General features: G+C 38.0%; 1 protein-coding gene across 7 annotated transcripts in view; it reads left to right on the top strand.

The window, feature by feature from the left end:
• LOC114856382 (contactin-4-like) overlaps positions 1-18,339 on the top strand; it is a 193,867-nt gene that overhangs the window by 172,699 nt on the left and 2,829 nt on the right. For 4 of the 7 annotated variants that reach the window (XM_029152285.3, XM_029152291.3, XM_041070738.2 and 1 more), the window contains 11 exons: positions 7,740-7,867; positions 11,575-11,750; positions 12,955-13,075; positions 13,523-13,681; positions 14,430-14,579; positions 15,164-15,234; positions 15,594-15,828; positions 16,041-16,156; positions 17,575-17,761; positions 17,872-17,984; positions 18,058-18,223. In XM_029152285.3, coding sequence (XP_029008118.1) covers positions 7,740-7,867; positions 11,575-11,750; positions 12,955-13,075; positions 13,523-13,681; positions 14,430-14,579; positions 15,164-15,234; positions 15,594-15,828; positions 16,041-16,156; positions 17,575-17,761; positions 17,872-17,984; positions 18,058-18,223 — 1,622 coding nt within the window. The remainder of the gene's footprint in view (positions 1-7,739; positions 7,868-11,574; positions 11,751-12,954; positions 13,076-13,522; positions 13,682-14,429; positions 14,580-15,163; positions 15,235-15,593; positions 15,829-16,040; positions 16,157-17,574; positions 17,762-17,871; positions 17,985-18,057; positions 18,224-18,339) is intronic. The other 3 variants (XM_029152288.3, XM_029152289.3, XM_029152287.3) reach the window with 3 other exon arrangements.

An 18,339-nucleotide genomic window follows, 5' to 3' on the forward strand; every position in this document is an offset into this window, starting at 1 on the left:
ATTAATTGGTATTTGGTGTACATTAGGTTTTTTTATTGACAGGATTTACTCAGTGATTGTTATCTCATTCTGTGTATATGTATATATTTACAGAATACTACATATACAGTGTGTAGAATATACATGCAAACTGTACTGCTGTACTGTACATTTTTTAAAGGTATTTCATGTCATATTTATTTCAAAGAGTTTGGGTTTTGTCAGATTTGTTGATGGTTGATATTTACACATAATCTTCACAGATCTATTTATTTATGACAGCTCTATATTTAGCATGAATTTGCAATGCAGTTACTCACTCACTCATAGCATTACCTGGTATCTATTCAAGCAATTAAACTCAGGCCCTTTTTGCTGCGAGGCAACAGTGTTAACAACTACATCACTGTGACTCCCTGCAGTGCAGCAATTTTACTGTGTTTAACATAGTCAGAAAGTATAATGCAGTAATTCCGCATGGAAGCCAGTCCTAGATGCAGCAACACAATGCTAACATTTGGCATACAGCCACATTTATTATATGTCCATTGCAAATGATGACAGATCTGACATGTTCAGATGCCACTTTACTTCAAAGAGGAGCATGTTTTCGGCTTTAGGGAATGTATACATACCGCTACAGTATGATCCGTTGTGCACAAAAGCATCTAAACACAATGGCACTTTTCCAATTAAAGAACACATTTTTACATTTGTACTAGTTGTCCATAAACTGTAGTCGGTGCTTTGTCCCTTGGTACCTTTGGTACAAATTGGTTTCTTTTGGATTGCACAAAAAAATAAAACCATGTATTGCTAGAATGTGTCAGTACTAAAGTTAAGGTCAGACTGCACATTCACTCAATTAGCTTTTTCCCACCAGCTGAGTGACAGGAAGGGTAAGAGATTGTGCCAAAAAACTGCTGCTGACTGTGTAAACTCAAATAAATCTCAAAGCAGAAATGTTAATTCTGAGATGTTTGCTGAGATTTGTTCATGGCCCTCTTTACCCCCCTTTACTACTCACTGGGATTATTTTTATCTGGAAGACCGTGCCTGGTATCATTTTTCAAACTAAGAATCCGCCAACACAGCATGAGTAATCCATCTTGGTTCCTCTGATAATTTCCTGTGGAACATGTGTGTGCTCTTTATTCCTGAAGGGATTCCTCAGAGAGGTGAATATCTCATGAAGGGGAATGAGTCAGGTGAATGCAGGAGAGCAATTTGTGATTAAAGCAATGCTCTGGAAATACTAACAGAAAAAACCCTTCTTCAGCTTATCCTGATAAACCTCTACTCTTCACAATATGATTATGAATACAATCACAATATGCAGGAGAGAATTAAGGCCTTTTCAATCAGTCCACTTCATTAATACAACTACAGTAGCTATAAAAAGTTTATTACAAAATAATACTTACTTTGTCTACTTACTTTGGACCCCAAGCCTTTTTTCTGGAGGTCTTCTGGAAAATGGCATAGCTACATTCAAAGTTTTGCATGAGATGAGATATGGGGGCCACCAGAGGGGGCAGGTGGCTGTGCGGCCATATCTCTGCCTAGCAACAACTGACTGTGGTTTTTGTTTCATTTGACTCATTAGAAGCTATACAATTGGTCCAAAAACACCAACACGGGATTGTCAGACTGCCTACCAGTCAGAATCATCCAAATGTTTTTGTGGAAATAACATGACTGTATGTCTGGCCAATAAGATGCTTTATACGATCTTTGGGGGACCGTTAGTAAAGCATGACTGGCCAATTTCCTATGTAGGAATAATAGATAATGGGACTGGTTTGCCAGTATTGACTTTATATGACGATATGTAAATGTTTATACAAAACATTTATCTAGCAATTAGCTTAGTGTTTGTCGTTCTTCAGTTCATAACTCACCTGTACTAGCTAACATGCTTTGGCACATATCCTTAGATTCCTTAGACTTTTAGCTTTCTATAGTTTATTTGCATTGCAGCAAGCATTGTACAAAAAATGATCCTCGTGGGGCCCAACAGTGTTAGGTGTATGTCTGAAAAAGAATATTAGAATAAGTTTGTTTTATTTTTTTATTATTATTTGAACTTTTTTTGTTCACAAACCACTGTTCAGGATCAGGTTTGACCTTACGCTGTGCAACACCTTCTTTACATTACAGTTCATGAGGTTGTTGATTGTGGCCTGTGTTGCATTTTTAATATTGTTCAGCATAGATTTTTTTTATCCACCTCATATCACTCAGCAGGCATTTCAGTGTTGAATCATAGTTGAATCAACGTCATATTATGGTTCAATGACCATTGCATTGTGTTGATTTTGAAAGGTCAAAGTTCAAAATCAAAGTTAATGGGGCAACGTTGATTCAACGTTGATCAAACGTTGTTTCAATGTTACATCAATGTCACAAAAATAACTGACATTCTTTCAACCATATTTTAACGGACGGTTGTATTTTGAAGGTCGGTTGAAGGTCAGTTGTGTGCCTGCTGGGTAGTTGTACTTTTAAGTACTTTTACAGTAATAGGCGGCTAACTGACCTATCTATCTAAACTAATACTGTAGCTTCCATTGCCTTGTGGATTTATAACATTCCAAACTCACAACACACTCACTACACAAATCAGGTTAAACTCAGTACATTGTTTTTTCATTCCAGTTTACAAAAGCTGACTGGCATGTCCTGTCTTGGTCCTTTATGTAATTACAATTGTAACCTTCCTTATTTGTTGTCTCTGGTCTCATACAGCTGAAGTAATCAAACATTTGAGTTATGATTTAGATTAAAAAATACTGACCCACATATTTATAATCTGATACATATTTGTATCAGATTTGTATTTTGTGCCTATTTCTTGGTTTTGATACTGTAAAGTGATGGGAAACCCAATTAAAGCACCACAACAGGGAGGTTCACACCGAAACAGCTAATGTATAATATTGTGAGGGTCTTTAGATATTAGCATTTTATGGAAGCTCGTGGAAAGGGCCAACTGTCCACTGAAAATAATTGATGTCAGTAAGATTACAAATTAAGTGTATCTACTTTGTCCCAGCACCCTTACTTCCATCTGACATATTAAAGGTCTCTTTTACGGTTCTTGCTATATCTCTCAATTAAGACTCTCTGTTTTTGCCTGTGCTCTTCTCCAGTCTACAGTATTTAACCTCCCCACATGCTTTCTTGTTCATACAAAATTATTTCTCAGTGTGGATTTCAAGTTTTTTTTATGTGGTGCTTTGTTCCATGTATTTCCATTAGTTATTTTCGCCTTTATGTTGATGCCTGTTCTTAAGTGAGCAAAGTTATTTTTTGACAAAGAATTTTTTGAGAGTGTTTTTGACACTACCTTACCGCAACGCTGGGAGCCATCGTATATTGATAGTTCTGGCTACAGTTTCCTTATGGAATACTTACTGTAACTGAACTATTACTCCTTTGAGGTCAAAGACAACAAAGTCAATAATACATTTGCGACCTACGGATGTACAACTGCCATGTGTACTGAGAAATAGCTTTATGTTTGAACGTGTCGTTCATTATGATCAAATTATGATAGTATGATCAAATTATGTAAGTCTAAGAATGAACTATAGTAGTATAGTTTGATGTATGATGCATGATATCCTTTAACCAATAAGGGATGGACCATAAAAAGAATAGACTTAAAAAATGTAATTTAGTCATGCACTGTACAGTACAGTACATAAAGTAAAGTTACATTTAATCCGGGTTTTGGTTTGTCTTGTTCATTCATAATGTACACATTCCAATCAACTCAGATCAAATTAATGATCCACTGTAAGTCCAGTCTCTGATAGTTGCTGCAGCTAATGATCCATTGGAAAGCTAAGAGTCACTGAATCTGGCAAAAATCAATATCAATTACATCTATATTGAACAATTGTCAAAAGTAAATGCCAAGGTGTCTCTTTTTCACCAGCACAGAAAAACAAATGGCACATCAGCTTTTTGGTTTCTAATTGACCATCATTGTTGTTGCTAATGACTTTAAAAGATTTTGGTGTCCTGGGTGTATGCTGCACAGGTGGGCTAGATTTATGCCTCAGATAAGGCCATTCATCTGTCCAGTCTTTAGAGAGACAACCTTTCAGTTTATCTCCGAGAGCTCCTCATTCCAATACAAATCAGGGCTTTCAAAGCAGTTGAGAGCCACCTTAACGCACTGTAGGTTACACCCCATGCAGTTTGTGTCGACTTTGCCTCTTTGTTTACATGCGCACCCTCCTGCTTCAATGCTGAAGGTTTGATACAATTATTATTGTATAGGAATTATTATTGGTAGAAAATACATCTTTTGCAGTGTACACACACACACAGGCAAACACATTGTCTAACGTAATTCCTGCAGTACTTCATCGCCACTAACCTTTTTTGGCAGCCAGTATCAGCGATGTTAAGCAGGCTGTGTGTGCACTGATGCAGTAAGCTTTGTGTATAGAAGTTTAGCTGGGACTAATTATTTGGTAAAATCAATGCAAGCTCTTCCTGTGGTCCTTTGGTTGAGCAATTTTAGTGATAGAATCTTAATCCTCATTTTTTCACACTGGTTTTTAAATAAAAACGCACGCTGCAGTCCTGCTACCAATCAGCTGTGATGTCTCAGAGTCACTAAGTATTTATGGTGCTATTAAGAACTATCAGGAACTGATCTGTGATTACGCATATTGTTTGCATGTTTAATTTTTAATCCAGCTTGCGAACAGTATTTTTTGCTACTTTTTTTTTGCATTTCATAATTTGAATTGTGACAGTTTCTTCTCAATTATTAATTTACAGTATCAAACACATCAAAGACAAGAATATATCTGAATGAAACATCAAAGCCCAGCTTTCAAGTCCTTTTCTTTTATTGTGAGAGAGCTTACAAAAAGGCAATTTATGCATCTGTTTATAGCATCTCACAATAATGTAAAGTAATAGAAACAAAATTTGGAGCAGGGTCTTTCTTTCAATTTGCAGTTCACAGAGCTCATGATGGTTAATGTTATTTTTGTCTTTCATCTTGTCACGGGAAGGATCAACACTGCAGTTTGTCTCACCGAAACTACACATCTTTATGTTCTTAAGTTTTCTTCTTTACTTTGTTTTCTTCTTTTTGGTAAATTATTGTCCTGTCATTAAACCCATATGAAACAGATGGGAGGGGCAGTTGATTTCACCTCACCTGTGAATTATTGATACCGGCTCCGTTGCATTTTCTTGGGATGGAGGTGGAGAAAGTCTTCTCACATAAATGGACACATCACACTGAGATGTTGTCTCAGCCGCAGGTGAACAAAGGGAGCAAACTAAAATGCATTAATACCTCTCGTCTCTTTTTCACCACTGCTTTGTCTCAACTGACTTCTACTGTACAGTATTTATATTCTTCTCATCTTTTCCATTATCTTATATTATAATTATATTAAAATTATAAAAAAGTATGTTGGTGAAAAGGCCTCGACAGTCTTATAAAGATACAAACAAGTAGATCATGTAGTAAACTGAGAAAAAAACAGATTAAGGAATTACCTGAAGTGTACATTGTGTTCACAGTGCCATTGTGTTCACATGCAGCACCACTTGTTCGTTCGCCACACATCTTCCACTGAGGAGATGCATGGTGCGCAAATCACATGATAGCTATCTTGTCCCTAAGGCTTAGGGGATTGTGGATAATGAGAGCACATTGCACAAATGGAGGTATTTAGTTATGCGATATTGCTTCAAGCCCTGTGATGGCTGGCTTAAAGTGGGTCAGAGCTTGTTCTAGTTAAAATAATGTAATTTGTTCTCACTCTCGCTGATTACTCTACCTACTGTAATTAATGTGTGTAATAACACGTGATTCACAACTAGTATTTTTATTCTTTGAATGATTAGTCAGACTATGTTTTGTTATACACAGAGCAGCAGCAGTAAGAAATGTATATTAATTTTTTTTATTGTACTTATTCTGCTCAGGATTATAGTTAGTTGTAACACAGCGTTTCCATTTAATTGGCCAATTTCCTTGAATTTATTAGCCATACAGCAGTGTACCATATGTAACTGGTGGTCATTCTCAGCCACTATGCCTTCAGTATTTTTTTTCTCTCTCTCTCGCCTATGCTTATATAAAAAAAAATCTTCATTCTGCATAACCTAGAAGTAGGTTATTTTAACACTCGACGGTGAAAATGGGGGGAAATATTACATCATGTTTTACTATAGCAGCTGCATTTCACAAGTGCAATGTGCTCACACAACAACAATAGTGAGAGCTGACACAACTACAGATTGATAAAGTACAAATGCTACGGGAAGCCAAGACTCCAGGTCAATGTGAAAATATCATCATACTCCCCACAATCAGAGATTGGGTTCTAAGCCCTAGTAATAACAGAGCTTAATGACGATAATGGCTAAGATGGACCAGGTGTCCATTTTAACCCCCGAGACCAGTTACCAAGAATAAGCAAGCACCTTCTGAAAGTCTGCTAGAAGATGTTAATGCAGCACTACAAACATACCAATTATGACCATCACTAAGAACAATTTGCTGTCATATAGCCCAACAAGTGTAATTCTTGAAGTGCAATTAACACAATTCATAAGGTGCAGTATCCCCCATGGAAACAGAGGTTGGAGACTAAGATCAAGACAACAAAGAAGCGAGGAAGCGAGAGCAAGGAAGTAAGCCAACTACTGTATCAGAATTGCAGAAAGGCATGATAAAAAAATAAAACTTACAGTATCTAAGAAGTACAATATGAGCTGAGGCTTTGGAGGCTGTCAAGCGAAGGCTCACAGCCCTGGCTACCCAGCTAAAGGGATACACCAGAGAAGTTAAAACCAGGAGCCTAGACAGGATGTTCTCCACTGAACCATCCAAGGTGTACTCACAGTGGCGGGGTAATAACACGGGAGCAGACCCACCAAGGCTGGAGACTGAAGAATACTGGAACCCCAGCACAGTATGTACCATTGCCAGATAGAAGAAGTGGCTGATATCAACAAATCCTACCAGTGACTGGACAAAGCTGGATTGATTTCAGTGTTTTGCCAGTTTATCTCATTGTTATATTCACTGACTATATTTTCTCTATGCCTATTGTATATTAATTCTACTGTAAAACAATTTCAGTATAAAGAACTAAAATTAAATAAGTTTAACTCCTCCCTGTTTATTCTCCCTTGAGCAATATCTTTGATTTGCCTGAACCTCTAAAAGGCCTGCAACACTGGATAAATCCATTTGTTCTGACTCTTTTTACTCATAGGTGAAAGTAGCAATTCACCGACCACACCGACTATTTTTTTCCCTCCACAATCAGCCCGATGCCATTTCATGTACAATTTGCAGATTCAGCAGAGCATTTCAGATCATCAAAATTCAGTGCTCTTTGACACCCTTGTTTTCCAATAGTACCTCACTTTCAAGGGCACAGTTTTCATTTTTGCTTGTTATTTAGAAAATGTCAACTTCCGTCAGGGCTCTTTGACCTTTTTTGAAGCACTTGTGGCCATTGTATAAAGGGCACTACCCTAATATCTTGAACTCATGTGTTGAATTAATCAACCCATAAAATGCATTTCTATTTTTCATTGTTATTGTCTTTAAAAAAGAAGCAGTTACCTAGACACCGAAAAACTTTCTCAGCACTGTATTAGTCCCTCATGATTGCTGCTGCCTCCATCTCCATTACAGTATGCATTTCAAGTGCACTTGTGAACAGGAGGTATATACTATAAGTCATTTGGTTTTGTAACCACAGGGTCACTATTCTGGACAGCGGCAGCCTTCGGATATGGAATGCAACCAAATCTGACGCAGGCCTCTACACCTGTGTGGCAAGAAACCAATTTGGGGTGGCAAGCAGTACAGGAAGCATCACAGTTAAAGGTATTCTACTCCTATTTTTAGTTATATTTCATTACTGTCAATTTGGTTGCACATGACCTGAAATAATTCAACTTTTAAATATATTTTGGGCCGTATTGAAGATGATAACCTGAACACAAAGCCTTTTTAAAAGCAGGAGGAGCAAGCATTTTTTTTTCATTTTGCTGTTGTTGCTAGACAAAGGCCTGTTTGCTGAGGTGCTTCAGCTCACTGCCTTTAAGCCTTGTGTAGAGTCAGAGGATATGCCGTGTGAAAAAGGCCTAGTGTTGTTGTAGACTGCATTTCTCCTCTGGTGCTGTGACTTATTATACTTCATTAAAAATGAATGTGAGCTGGATATAAAGTGCACTGCATGAAGTGGCTTTATTCTGTGTGCACTGCTATTTTTTCTGGGCTGTTTCCACAGGGGACAGCATTCTCATCTCCTTGAGGTCCTAGGGAGGATTTGTTGACTTAGTCAGTGAACTATTACCTCACTGTTACCCTGTTTTCTCAGACGTTGCACAGTTCATTTGTCATTGGTATTTGTTGTATTTTTATTAAGATGTTTCTTGTTTGCTGATGTGTGGAATTTGGTATAGTGTAGATATGCATGTATTTTAGCAGAGTAAAATTTTCACATACAATCATTTGGATGAGTCAGATAGTTGCCATTATGTTTCTTTAGATTCACTACTGAGCTATTACTAGCAGCATTGCACGAAAAGGTTTCTGCTTCACTTTAGGTAGTATATAGTTCTGTTTTTCAAAAGGTGCAATCCATTTTATTGTCTTCGTCATATAATTGATCTGTAAAAACTTGAAAAACTCTTTAAACACTTTAACAATGCTTTATTGTTGCTAAAACTAAGATGTGCTTTTTAAAACATCTATCTCAGAATACATAATGCTTAATAGTATCTTTTAAAACCTAAAGACCAAGTTTGTCTTCTCTAAATCACAATCAAGCCATGTTTCTTTTTTTCTGCTGAATTATAAAAGACAGATTTCATTTATTATGAATGCTTTAAAGTCAACATCTGTCAAGGATGCAGCGAGAGCCTGGAGTAGAGCTTGCTGCTGATGTATGCCAATGCTTCACTCCGCCTTACACAGATCACTCTGGCTTTCTACAGAAAAAAACAGTAGTCTTTGTACAATTGAAGTGAACTAAAAAAAGGCTAAATGTTATTGTAGTTGTATTTTTTGCTGATGTTCCTGTTATTGCTGCGTTATCACGCAATGTGAAATGAAAATGCTACAACCCCTGCCCCTCAGCCAATCAATGGGTGAGGGGCAGGGTGGTGGTGGGGGGCTTATTCTTTGATGGGTAGTAGGGCATGAAACATGCTGCTTCTGCTACAGATTTAACTGATTCCTTGCATGTGATTTCTTTAGTCGGAGAAACACCTATGTTTTCACAGAATAAATAGGCATTATTATTATTATTATTATTATTATTATTATTATTATTATTATTATTATTATTATTATTATTATTATTATTATTATTATTATTATTATTATTATTATTATTATATGGGTTTTGGTTTACACCCTCTCTAAATTGCTTCCATTACCTCATCATATATTAACATTTCTTTCATCAGTTGTCAGATGTTCCATGTGATTGAGTAATTTACATGCACTTTTTTGAAATAAAATTTTTTTGAATAAAAATTTGTTTCAAGGGAGAATAGTTTATTCAAATTGACTTTTGTGATGCTATATGAATGCTGAAAAATACCTGTCAAAAAGTGTTTAACATGTAAGCCACCCTGAAAACCATCAGAGCCATTAGAACAGGTGAACCTTGCTTATGTCCCTATTATTTCAACAATGGGGGGTATTAGCAGTTTAATTGCTCTTGATTATAAAGTGGTTCCTTGAATCTTGATTATACTGGAGATGAACAATTCTCATAAGTATTGCCTTCAATCACTACAGATTGTTAGTTAACTCAAAACCTACAGTATATAATCATGTAGTGTTTAGTTATGTTTTCCTATGTGAAGTGTCAAAGGCAGGTCCTCATTCTTTGACGCAATTGCAACGAATGATGGCACTTGTGAGCCTTCCTCAAGACGCAAGTTGTATGAAAAGGAGAAGACTTTAAAATGTACGACGTTACGGCGTGCACCAACTGTTGCTCTCGCTGGGGAGTGGTAGTAATACTGTACATATGTGTAATATTCTACTCATACTTGCGATTATTCGCAGAAAACTCATGCAGTTAACACAATTTAGGATTTTAATTGCTGCCCAGCACAATTTTTAATTATTCCAGCTGTCTTTACAAAACCATGTGTAACTTGACCTGTGGTTGTGTAGATTAATGCAAACATGACTTGAGTATTGTTGTGTGTTTTTGGTGGTGGTTTTTGCAAAGGTTCAGGACATATTGTAGTGCATGTTGCAAAAAGACCAAAAGCAAGACCAAATATGATACACAATATGACACACATTGTGTGTCAAATATGATACGAGGGTAATATATAAGGGTAATAAAGCAACATAATTCCACTATTACTGTCACTGTGAATCCTTCAAGGCAGCAGGAGAATAGGCAGCATATACCAATAGGCAAACACCCAGTAAATATCTTGGAGAGTAGTAAGAGTTTTTTTGTGCTGTAGAAATGGAACATACACATTTAACCGAGGATCTGAGCTTTTCCCTGTGGATTTCTTTTTTCTGTTCTTCTTCTTGTCTCGCTATGAAAAGCTTCCTACAGTAAAACAATCCGGACACATTTTATACTGAAGCCTGTTTCCTGTCCTCTAAATAATTTTCTTTGTCTTTCTGTATTTACAAGGTGTAGCCAGCCTTTAAATTCAGAGCCGATAGTTAAATACTGCCTTTGTTTTACTGCACTTTTAGTGCACTGCCATCACTTACCATTTAACGTCAGCAATAAGGACCTACAGTATATTGTGTGTATGACAATTGCCCGCATCTGATAGCATTCTGGACTGATATCAGAAATCGTTTATATCACATGGGCAGTGTACAGTTTGTGTGTTTGCGTGTGAGTTGTGCTGTATAGGAAAAGGATACCATACAATGAAAGCATCAAATTCATTGCAGATAAGGACTGCACTGCTTGCACTTGCTGTAGGACTTTATGCTTTTCAAGTGATCATTTGCCATGGTTAATTTAATGTGTGTACTGAGAGTGGAAATGTCAACCAAGTAATCACAGCACCCCCAAGAGGAAAACAGGAGTGGTTTATGCTAAAAACCGAGCATCTTCCTCTCATCTTGTCTCTCTCATGTGCTTCCACCTCCCTCCTTTGCTGCTCACACAGTGCAGATAAGAGAAGCTTGCTTTACTCCCACATAGTGACACTGTAACGCATTGCAGCCTTAAAAAGAGAGCAGAAACAGCTAGAAGAAGTGTATGCTGCTGTTTACTGTTTTCCTAGAAAAATATTTTAGGCTGAAGGGGAGCTTCCTGGCTGAAGACAAAATTGACAGTGACTCATGAAGGAAAGATAAATCTCTAAGCTCAGGCTATATCTAATAGTTACAATATTGTAGCCATGTGCCCAAGTTGTGTGCCTTGTCCTGTATACCCATCAATAACTGAATCTGACATGCCCATAAGAATGATGAAAGGGCTTGACTGTTTGTAAAGCCCTTTCCTGCATTGAATTATAATGCTTCAGAGAAAGGGAGCAGAGCAATATGTTTGATCTGACACATATGAGTGTGTGCGTGTCTTTCAGAGCCAACCATCATCACCAGCCTGCCTTCTACACTTGATGTCACTGTTGGGGAGAGTGTAGTCCTTCCCTGTCAAGTGAGCCATGATCCATCTCTGGAGCTTAAGTTTACCTGGTTCTTCAACGAGCAGCTCATTCGTTTCGGAAATCATGGTGGATTTTTCGAAAAGGTTGGAGGTGTAAGTGTGTAATCCAATGAGGTTATTTACAATGTACTGTATGTTTGACAGTTTGTCTGCAAACAAACTCATGTTAAGAAAACTGAATAGATAGGTTTCCCATTTCCAAACTGTGGAAAATGTTGCCATATGGCCATGATAGCTTCTAGAAAAATCAGGTTACCTATTAAATAGAGCAGCCTACTCAATACAATTACTAGTTGTGACAGGTTGTGACAGGCATTTCTAAAACAGTCAATACTGTCATAGAGCTGCTACAAATTGCAACTACTGTATTAGTACTAATGTGACACAGAATCCTTTAATTAAATTAATACATAGTCCTGTTAGAGGTAGGGTACATCCTGAACAGGTCACCAGTTAATTACCCATTTAGAACAACAGAACAACAATAACAAACAAACATTAATCATTTTCACCAGTATGTGCGTCAAGAGGTCAACTCTGCTTGCCTTCACCTCCCCACCTAAACCACTTGGTTACAATAAAACACTAAAAGCGAATAAATATTATTATTAAAATAATACTCACAGAGCCAGATAATCTTTTATATAGTTAATCAAAGTCATATACATAAAGTAAGCAAGCCAAGTAATTAATTTAGTTATTCTGACTACAGTAAAAGTACTGAATACCAGTAGAGTTTCTTGTTTATTTTTGTACGTAATATGAGTATAGCGAAGACACAGATCTTACTGTGACTTGCTGCTTATTTCTTCTGTGTCAGTGTGCTTTTTTAAAATCTGCTACCTAATTTGATGTGTGATTTATTTTATTAGGGGCCTTAAAGGAATGATAGAAAAAAGGGTCAATAGGTTTCTCTGAGGATTCAATTGAACATAAATATTATGCTCCTGTTAGAAGGGTCCTAACAAATTCAGACACAGGCATTGTTTGTATCAATTGTATTTTTTATGATCAGAAAATTGCTGCCTGTGGTTTATTTTGACCCTGCAGCCTCAGTCAACCACTGTAACCTTTAAATGCTAAAAAGCTTAAATCTCAGTTTGTGATATGAAGGATTGTTTTTTGTTTTACATAGAAAAGATTACTTAAGTACTGTATTTTTCAAGATACAGATGCATTAGCTTTCTGTTTAGTTTATAAGTCAGCGTTGTTCCTGAATTACAATAGCAGGTTGCATACTGTGGTGCTTATCAACGTTCATGTGCATGGGCATGACTGTGCGTGTGTTGAATGACAGCAGCATTCAGCAGGGGACATTATGATTCGAAACATCCAACTGAAGCACGCAGGAAAATACACATGCGCCGTGCAAACAAAGGTGGACAGCATTTCCATTGCTGTGGACTTGGTTGTCAGAGGTAATGTTGGTTTGTACCTTCTTTTCCATATGAATTATTCAGATCCAAATCCCTGTTCACCACATCTTGGATTACCATTGTTTAAAGATTCAGAACACTTAAATATTTTATTATTTATTTACTGTTTGGTAGTGATTAAGGTTTAGTGTGACTGGTTAGGGCCCAACAGATATAGGAAAGAAGCAACAGAATGAAATGGAAAGAAAATAGTAATTTCTCTCTCTGAAGTTTAAATTTACTGTCTAATTTCACAGAAAAGCTCATAAAGGTTTTATACTGAACTGACTTTTCATCACCAGCTGCAGGTGCTAAAACCACTGTCATTCTCTTAACCATCTTCCTATCGCTTCCTGATTTACATTCCCTCCCCGTCCCTCTCCCCCTCCCTCCCACCACCTGTATTTGTTATCTCTCTTCTCTTTCCTGCCTGGCTTTGCCAAATATCAGGTCCTCCAGGGCCTCCCACTAGCATCAATGTAGAAGAAATCACTGATACCACAGCTTCTCTCTCCTGGAGGCCTGGTCCTGATAATCACAGTCCAATTACGGCATACACCATTCAGGCCAGGACACCATTTTCCCTCGGGTGGCAGGCTGTCACCACAGGTAAACTCTGTCCAGCCAGCTGTGGCTTTTTCCATTCGCATGGAGGTGGCTACAGCCTGCCTCAGTTGTGAGAAAATTGAAGGTGTAATTTTTACCCCAGTGCCAAATGGTATGCATTTCTATTGTGACCATCGACCACCATTTAATCAGACTCCTGGGAATCCTTGAACAAGGATCATATCCTGATGATGAAGCTTGTTTCCCATGCCTGTAATTGAGTATTGTAGTGTAGCACTAGGGTAATTTTTCGCTGCATCCTCTTTGTAATAGCCCCCACACATGACTGGTGTAATAACTGTATATAGTCTGGATAATACTATATACTGCTGTATTTTTGTGAATTAAAAGGATTTTGATGTACAATATTTTTACTGACATCTTTACGTAAAGATCATAAGTTTGAACCAATGATGCGTTATGACCTTAAACAAAAACTTTTGTTTCCATTTAGCCCAAACATCATATGATGTATGTGTAAAAAACTAATACTGTTAGCATGTGTCTCTGCCTTCTTTGTATTTTATCTACACAAATTATGTGTTACTACACAAGTATAAGTTATATACACCTGATGAGGTTCTATTTCGCCTGTCAGCTTGGGGAAATTATACTTACTATACTTTACTATTACTATACTATACACACACACACACACACACACACACACACACACACACACACACACACACACACACACACACACACACACACACACACTTCTTAATAGTGGCTCTGTGTCTTATACTAGTTCCTGAGGTGGTGGGGGGCCACCGGCTGACAGCTACAGTAATAGTTCTGAACCCTTGGGTGGAGTATGAGTTTCGAGTTCTGGCAAGCAACACCATTGGGACCGGTGAGCCCAGCAAACCATCCAAACAAGCAAGGACAAAGGGGACCAGTATGTACTCAAAATTTACTCTTGCCTCTTTTATATCTTTTTTTATCCTTTAATTCTTTTCCCTCTTGTTATTAATTATTATTTTATTATATTATTACTATTACAAACTTCACATACCAATTATGATACAGCAGGTATGCCTTTCTAATTGAGAACTTCAAATTATTCACAATTACTAAAGCTTCAAATAGCTACTTAAACATTTTGATTTTGTAGCCTCACATGTCATATCACATATTGATATGACAAAAAAAATCAATAAATCCATAATGTTTTTATCATAACCATGATTGTGCAGATATGTAGCATAAAATAACAGATCTAAGCAAAATGCACTCTGCCACCTTAAATTACAGTCATCTGTAATACATAGCATTTTACCTGGAATACTCTTATTTACTTAGCTGAGGTAATGCTTTGTGTATGTATTAAATGGCCAGAAATTAGAAAGTTCTTTGATTTTTCATAAGGTTTCTGGCAGTTGATGTCAGACCTCTCGCTGTTCGCTTTGCTATTTTAATTTAATTACATCTATATTTTCAGTCAAGTCAACAAAGACAAGCTGATGTGTCTTCTTCCTCCAGCTCCAAAGGTCACACCAGCTAATGTGAGCGGGGGAGGTGGCACTCGTTCTGAATTAGTCATCACTTGGGAGGTAAATAAGCTTGTTCGGGACTCCCCTACCAATTGTACGATGGAATAGGCTCAATATTTTTTCAAGATTTTTTCTTTTCTTTTATTCCTTTTTGTCTATTCTTTGCCTTTATTTTCTTCCAACAAGGCGTTTGCAGCTCAAATGATATTTGTGCCAGAAATGTCTGTCAACATGGTCAAAACATGTTTACCCTTGTGCCGTCTATTATTTCTTATTCTGTAGCAATAGAATAGAAAGCAGTAGAATAATAATATAATATTTTGTGAAATAATAAGTATAGCCCCATCAGTGAAAACATAAACATGTGTGAATAATGAATATGCACACACCAATATAGTAAGTCCCTGCTTTTCCTACAGCCTGTTCCAGAAGAGCTGCAAAACGGACCAGGGTTCGGCTATGTTGTGGCCTTCCGACCCCACGGTGCCACAGGATGGATGCAAGCTGCCGTTCCATCTGCTGAAGCTTCCAAATATGTCTTTAAAAATGAGAGCATCCAGCCATTCTCACCTTTTCACGTAAAGGTTGGGGTTTACAACAATGAGGGTGAAGGCCCGTTTGGACCAGTTACCACTATCTACTCTGCTGAGGAAGGTGTGTATGATCTATGTGTAACCCCAGACCCATTCAGGTTCTAGATAGTGATTTTCCAGGCAGCAGTTTTTTTGTCAACACTTGCAGACACCTTCCCCACTTTTCCCTTCTCTGATGAAAGAGATGTCTTTGAAACTGTTTTATTACTTTGGGGGGTCATCAAAGCTCAGTGTTGCTAAAATCATTCACAAGTCTTTAAACATTAACTCCAGAGCCTGGCCGAGCGCCCACCAGGGTCCGTGCAAAGAGCCTCTCTGCATCCAAGATTGAAGTTTCATGGAAAGCTCTGCCCTGGAATACCAGCAAGAAAAGAGTGCTGGGTTATGAGGTAAGATACAATGATATATTGTACCTTGGTTGTATGCTGTCTTTTAAGTCAAGTAGTCAAGTCAAGGAGGCTTCTATTGCCATGCCACCCATGTACATTTCAGTATACGGCGAACGAAACAGCATTCCACAAGGAATAAGGTGCTATGTATGTGCAACATAATTTACAACATTTACTGTACAATAGTTATTCCTAATTACAACCCACAACAATTACATTACTGTACAGAAAGTCAATTTCACAAAAGATATAACAAGAGACATATGTGTAGACAGCACCAATGGCTACAGAATGATAACACAATAAACGTCACATTTTAATACTTTTGTGATGATGAGGAATACTACTGTACAGCAAGTGGTAAGAAATAACGTGCAAAGAGAACAGTTCCATCCAGATGTTTTTTGAGATTATCTGAGGGATTTACAGTATGTGTGTGTACTGTGTGTGTGTCAGTCCAATCCCTTTTTATTGAGGAGACATATAGCTTGTGGATGTTACATAGTCTGGATGTGAGTGCCAGAATGCTTCGGTATCTTTTTTCAGACGGTAGGAGGGTGAAGATTGCTTGAGATGGGTGAGTGAGATCAGCCACAATGCTGTTTGCTTTATGGATGCAGCATGTGGTGTAGTGGTCTTCGATAGAGGGGAGAAAGACGCCAATGATCTTCTTAGCTGTCCTCACTGTCTGCTGTAGGGTCTTTCGATCCATGACTGTACAATTTTCAAACCAGACAGTGAGCTGTTCAGGATGCTCTCGATAGTGCCTCTATAGAGGGTGGTGAGGATTAGTGGTGGACGTGGGGCCTTCCTCAGTCTTCTCAGTTGTTGATATTGAGTTGAGAGTGGTCCTCCTGAAATCAACATCTTCTTCGTCTTGTCAACAATTAGACTGTACTTTAATGTACGCTGACTCATGGTTCTTGCTGATGAGGCCCACCACATTCGTGTCATCATGGTTATGGATTCTCTAAGCGTGAGCGTGCTTTGCCTCTCTGATGACCCAGGACAGTTTGGCACTTGCTGATCTTGTCTCTCTCTCTAAAGGTGGATTCTCGGGTCTTCAGAAGTGCTTGCATGTCTTCGTTAATCCACAGTTTCTTGCTGTGACGTGAGATTATGTTCTTGCAGACCGTGACGTCTTTGGTGCACTTGTTTATGTAGATGGTCGCTATTTTACACAAACATAAGATGTTTGTGTGAAACATAACTGAAGCACTTAACACAGGTTGAAAGAAAAGAGCTGGAGGTGACATTCTGCTGAAGCTTGTTTTCAACCCAGTTCATACCATCTATCCCGCTGAGTTCACATTGCCCTGTTTCCACTATCTTGACAGGATGTAACACAATGCTTTTAGTTGTACAAAGTTGTACTTTGTATCTTCTGTTTCTGTGGTTCTGTTCTATTGCATTCATAGCTGAAGTACTGGAGCAGAAATGAACGTGAAGAAATGGCTAGTGTGCAAAGAACAGTAGGAAATCAAACATCTACTATTATCCATGATGTGAAAGGCAGCATCACATATTACATCTCAGTGAGGGCATATAACACTGCTGGAACAGGACCCCCCAGCACCATTGTCAATGTTACCACAAAAAAACCACGTAAGTATAACATTCAAATAAAAGCACTCAGTTAAACTGAACCATTTTTTGCCACTGTTTAACTTTTGTTTAACATTACCTTGTCCTGTGTCATGTCTTTCTCCTTCTAGCACCCAGTCAGCCACCAGGTAAAGTGATGTGGAACACATCAAACTCCAAGATCATATTGAACTGGGAGCAGGTCAAAGCATTGGAGAATGAGTCTGAGGTCACTGGTTACAAAGTAAGCATCCACTCCACTTGCTTTTTTGTTTTCTTCTTGTATTTGGTTTCTGACTCTTCACAATCATGTTCAGGTGCTTTACAAAAATCGGCACAGCCGTCCCAGCATCATGGAAACCAACACGACATCGGTGGAGCTTGCATTGCCCACTGATGAGGATTATATTATACAGATAAAGTCTTTTGGAGAGGGAGGGGAGGGCAGCAGTAGCAGGCAAATCACCATTCCAAGGATACCAGGTCAGTGGAGAGCTAGTTAATGCCTCCCTTATGGCTCAGCTCTGGGCTACTCCCATCTTGCTGTCTTGTGAAAAGACATTAGTTTTCATCATCTCCAAAAGGACAAAGAGAGAAAA

This window comes from Betta splendens, chromosome 5, assembly GCF_900634795.4.
Source record: "Betta splendens chromosome 5, fBetSpl5.4, whole genome shotgun sequence".
Classification (NCBI taxonomy): domain Eukaryota; kingdom Metazoa; phylum Chordata; class Actinopteri; order Anabantiformes; family Osphronemidae; genus Betta; species Betta splendens.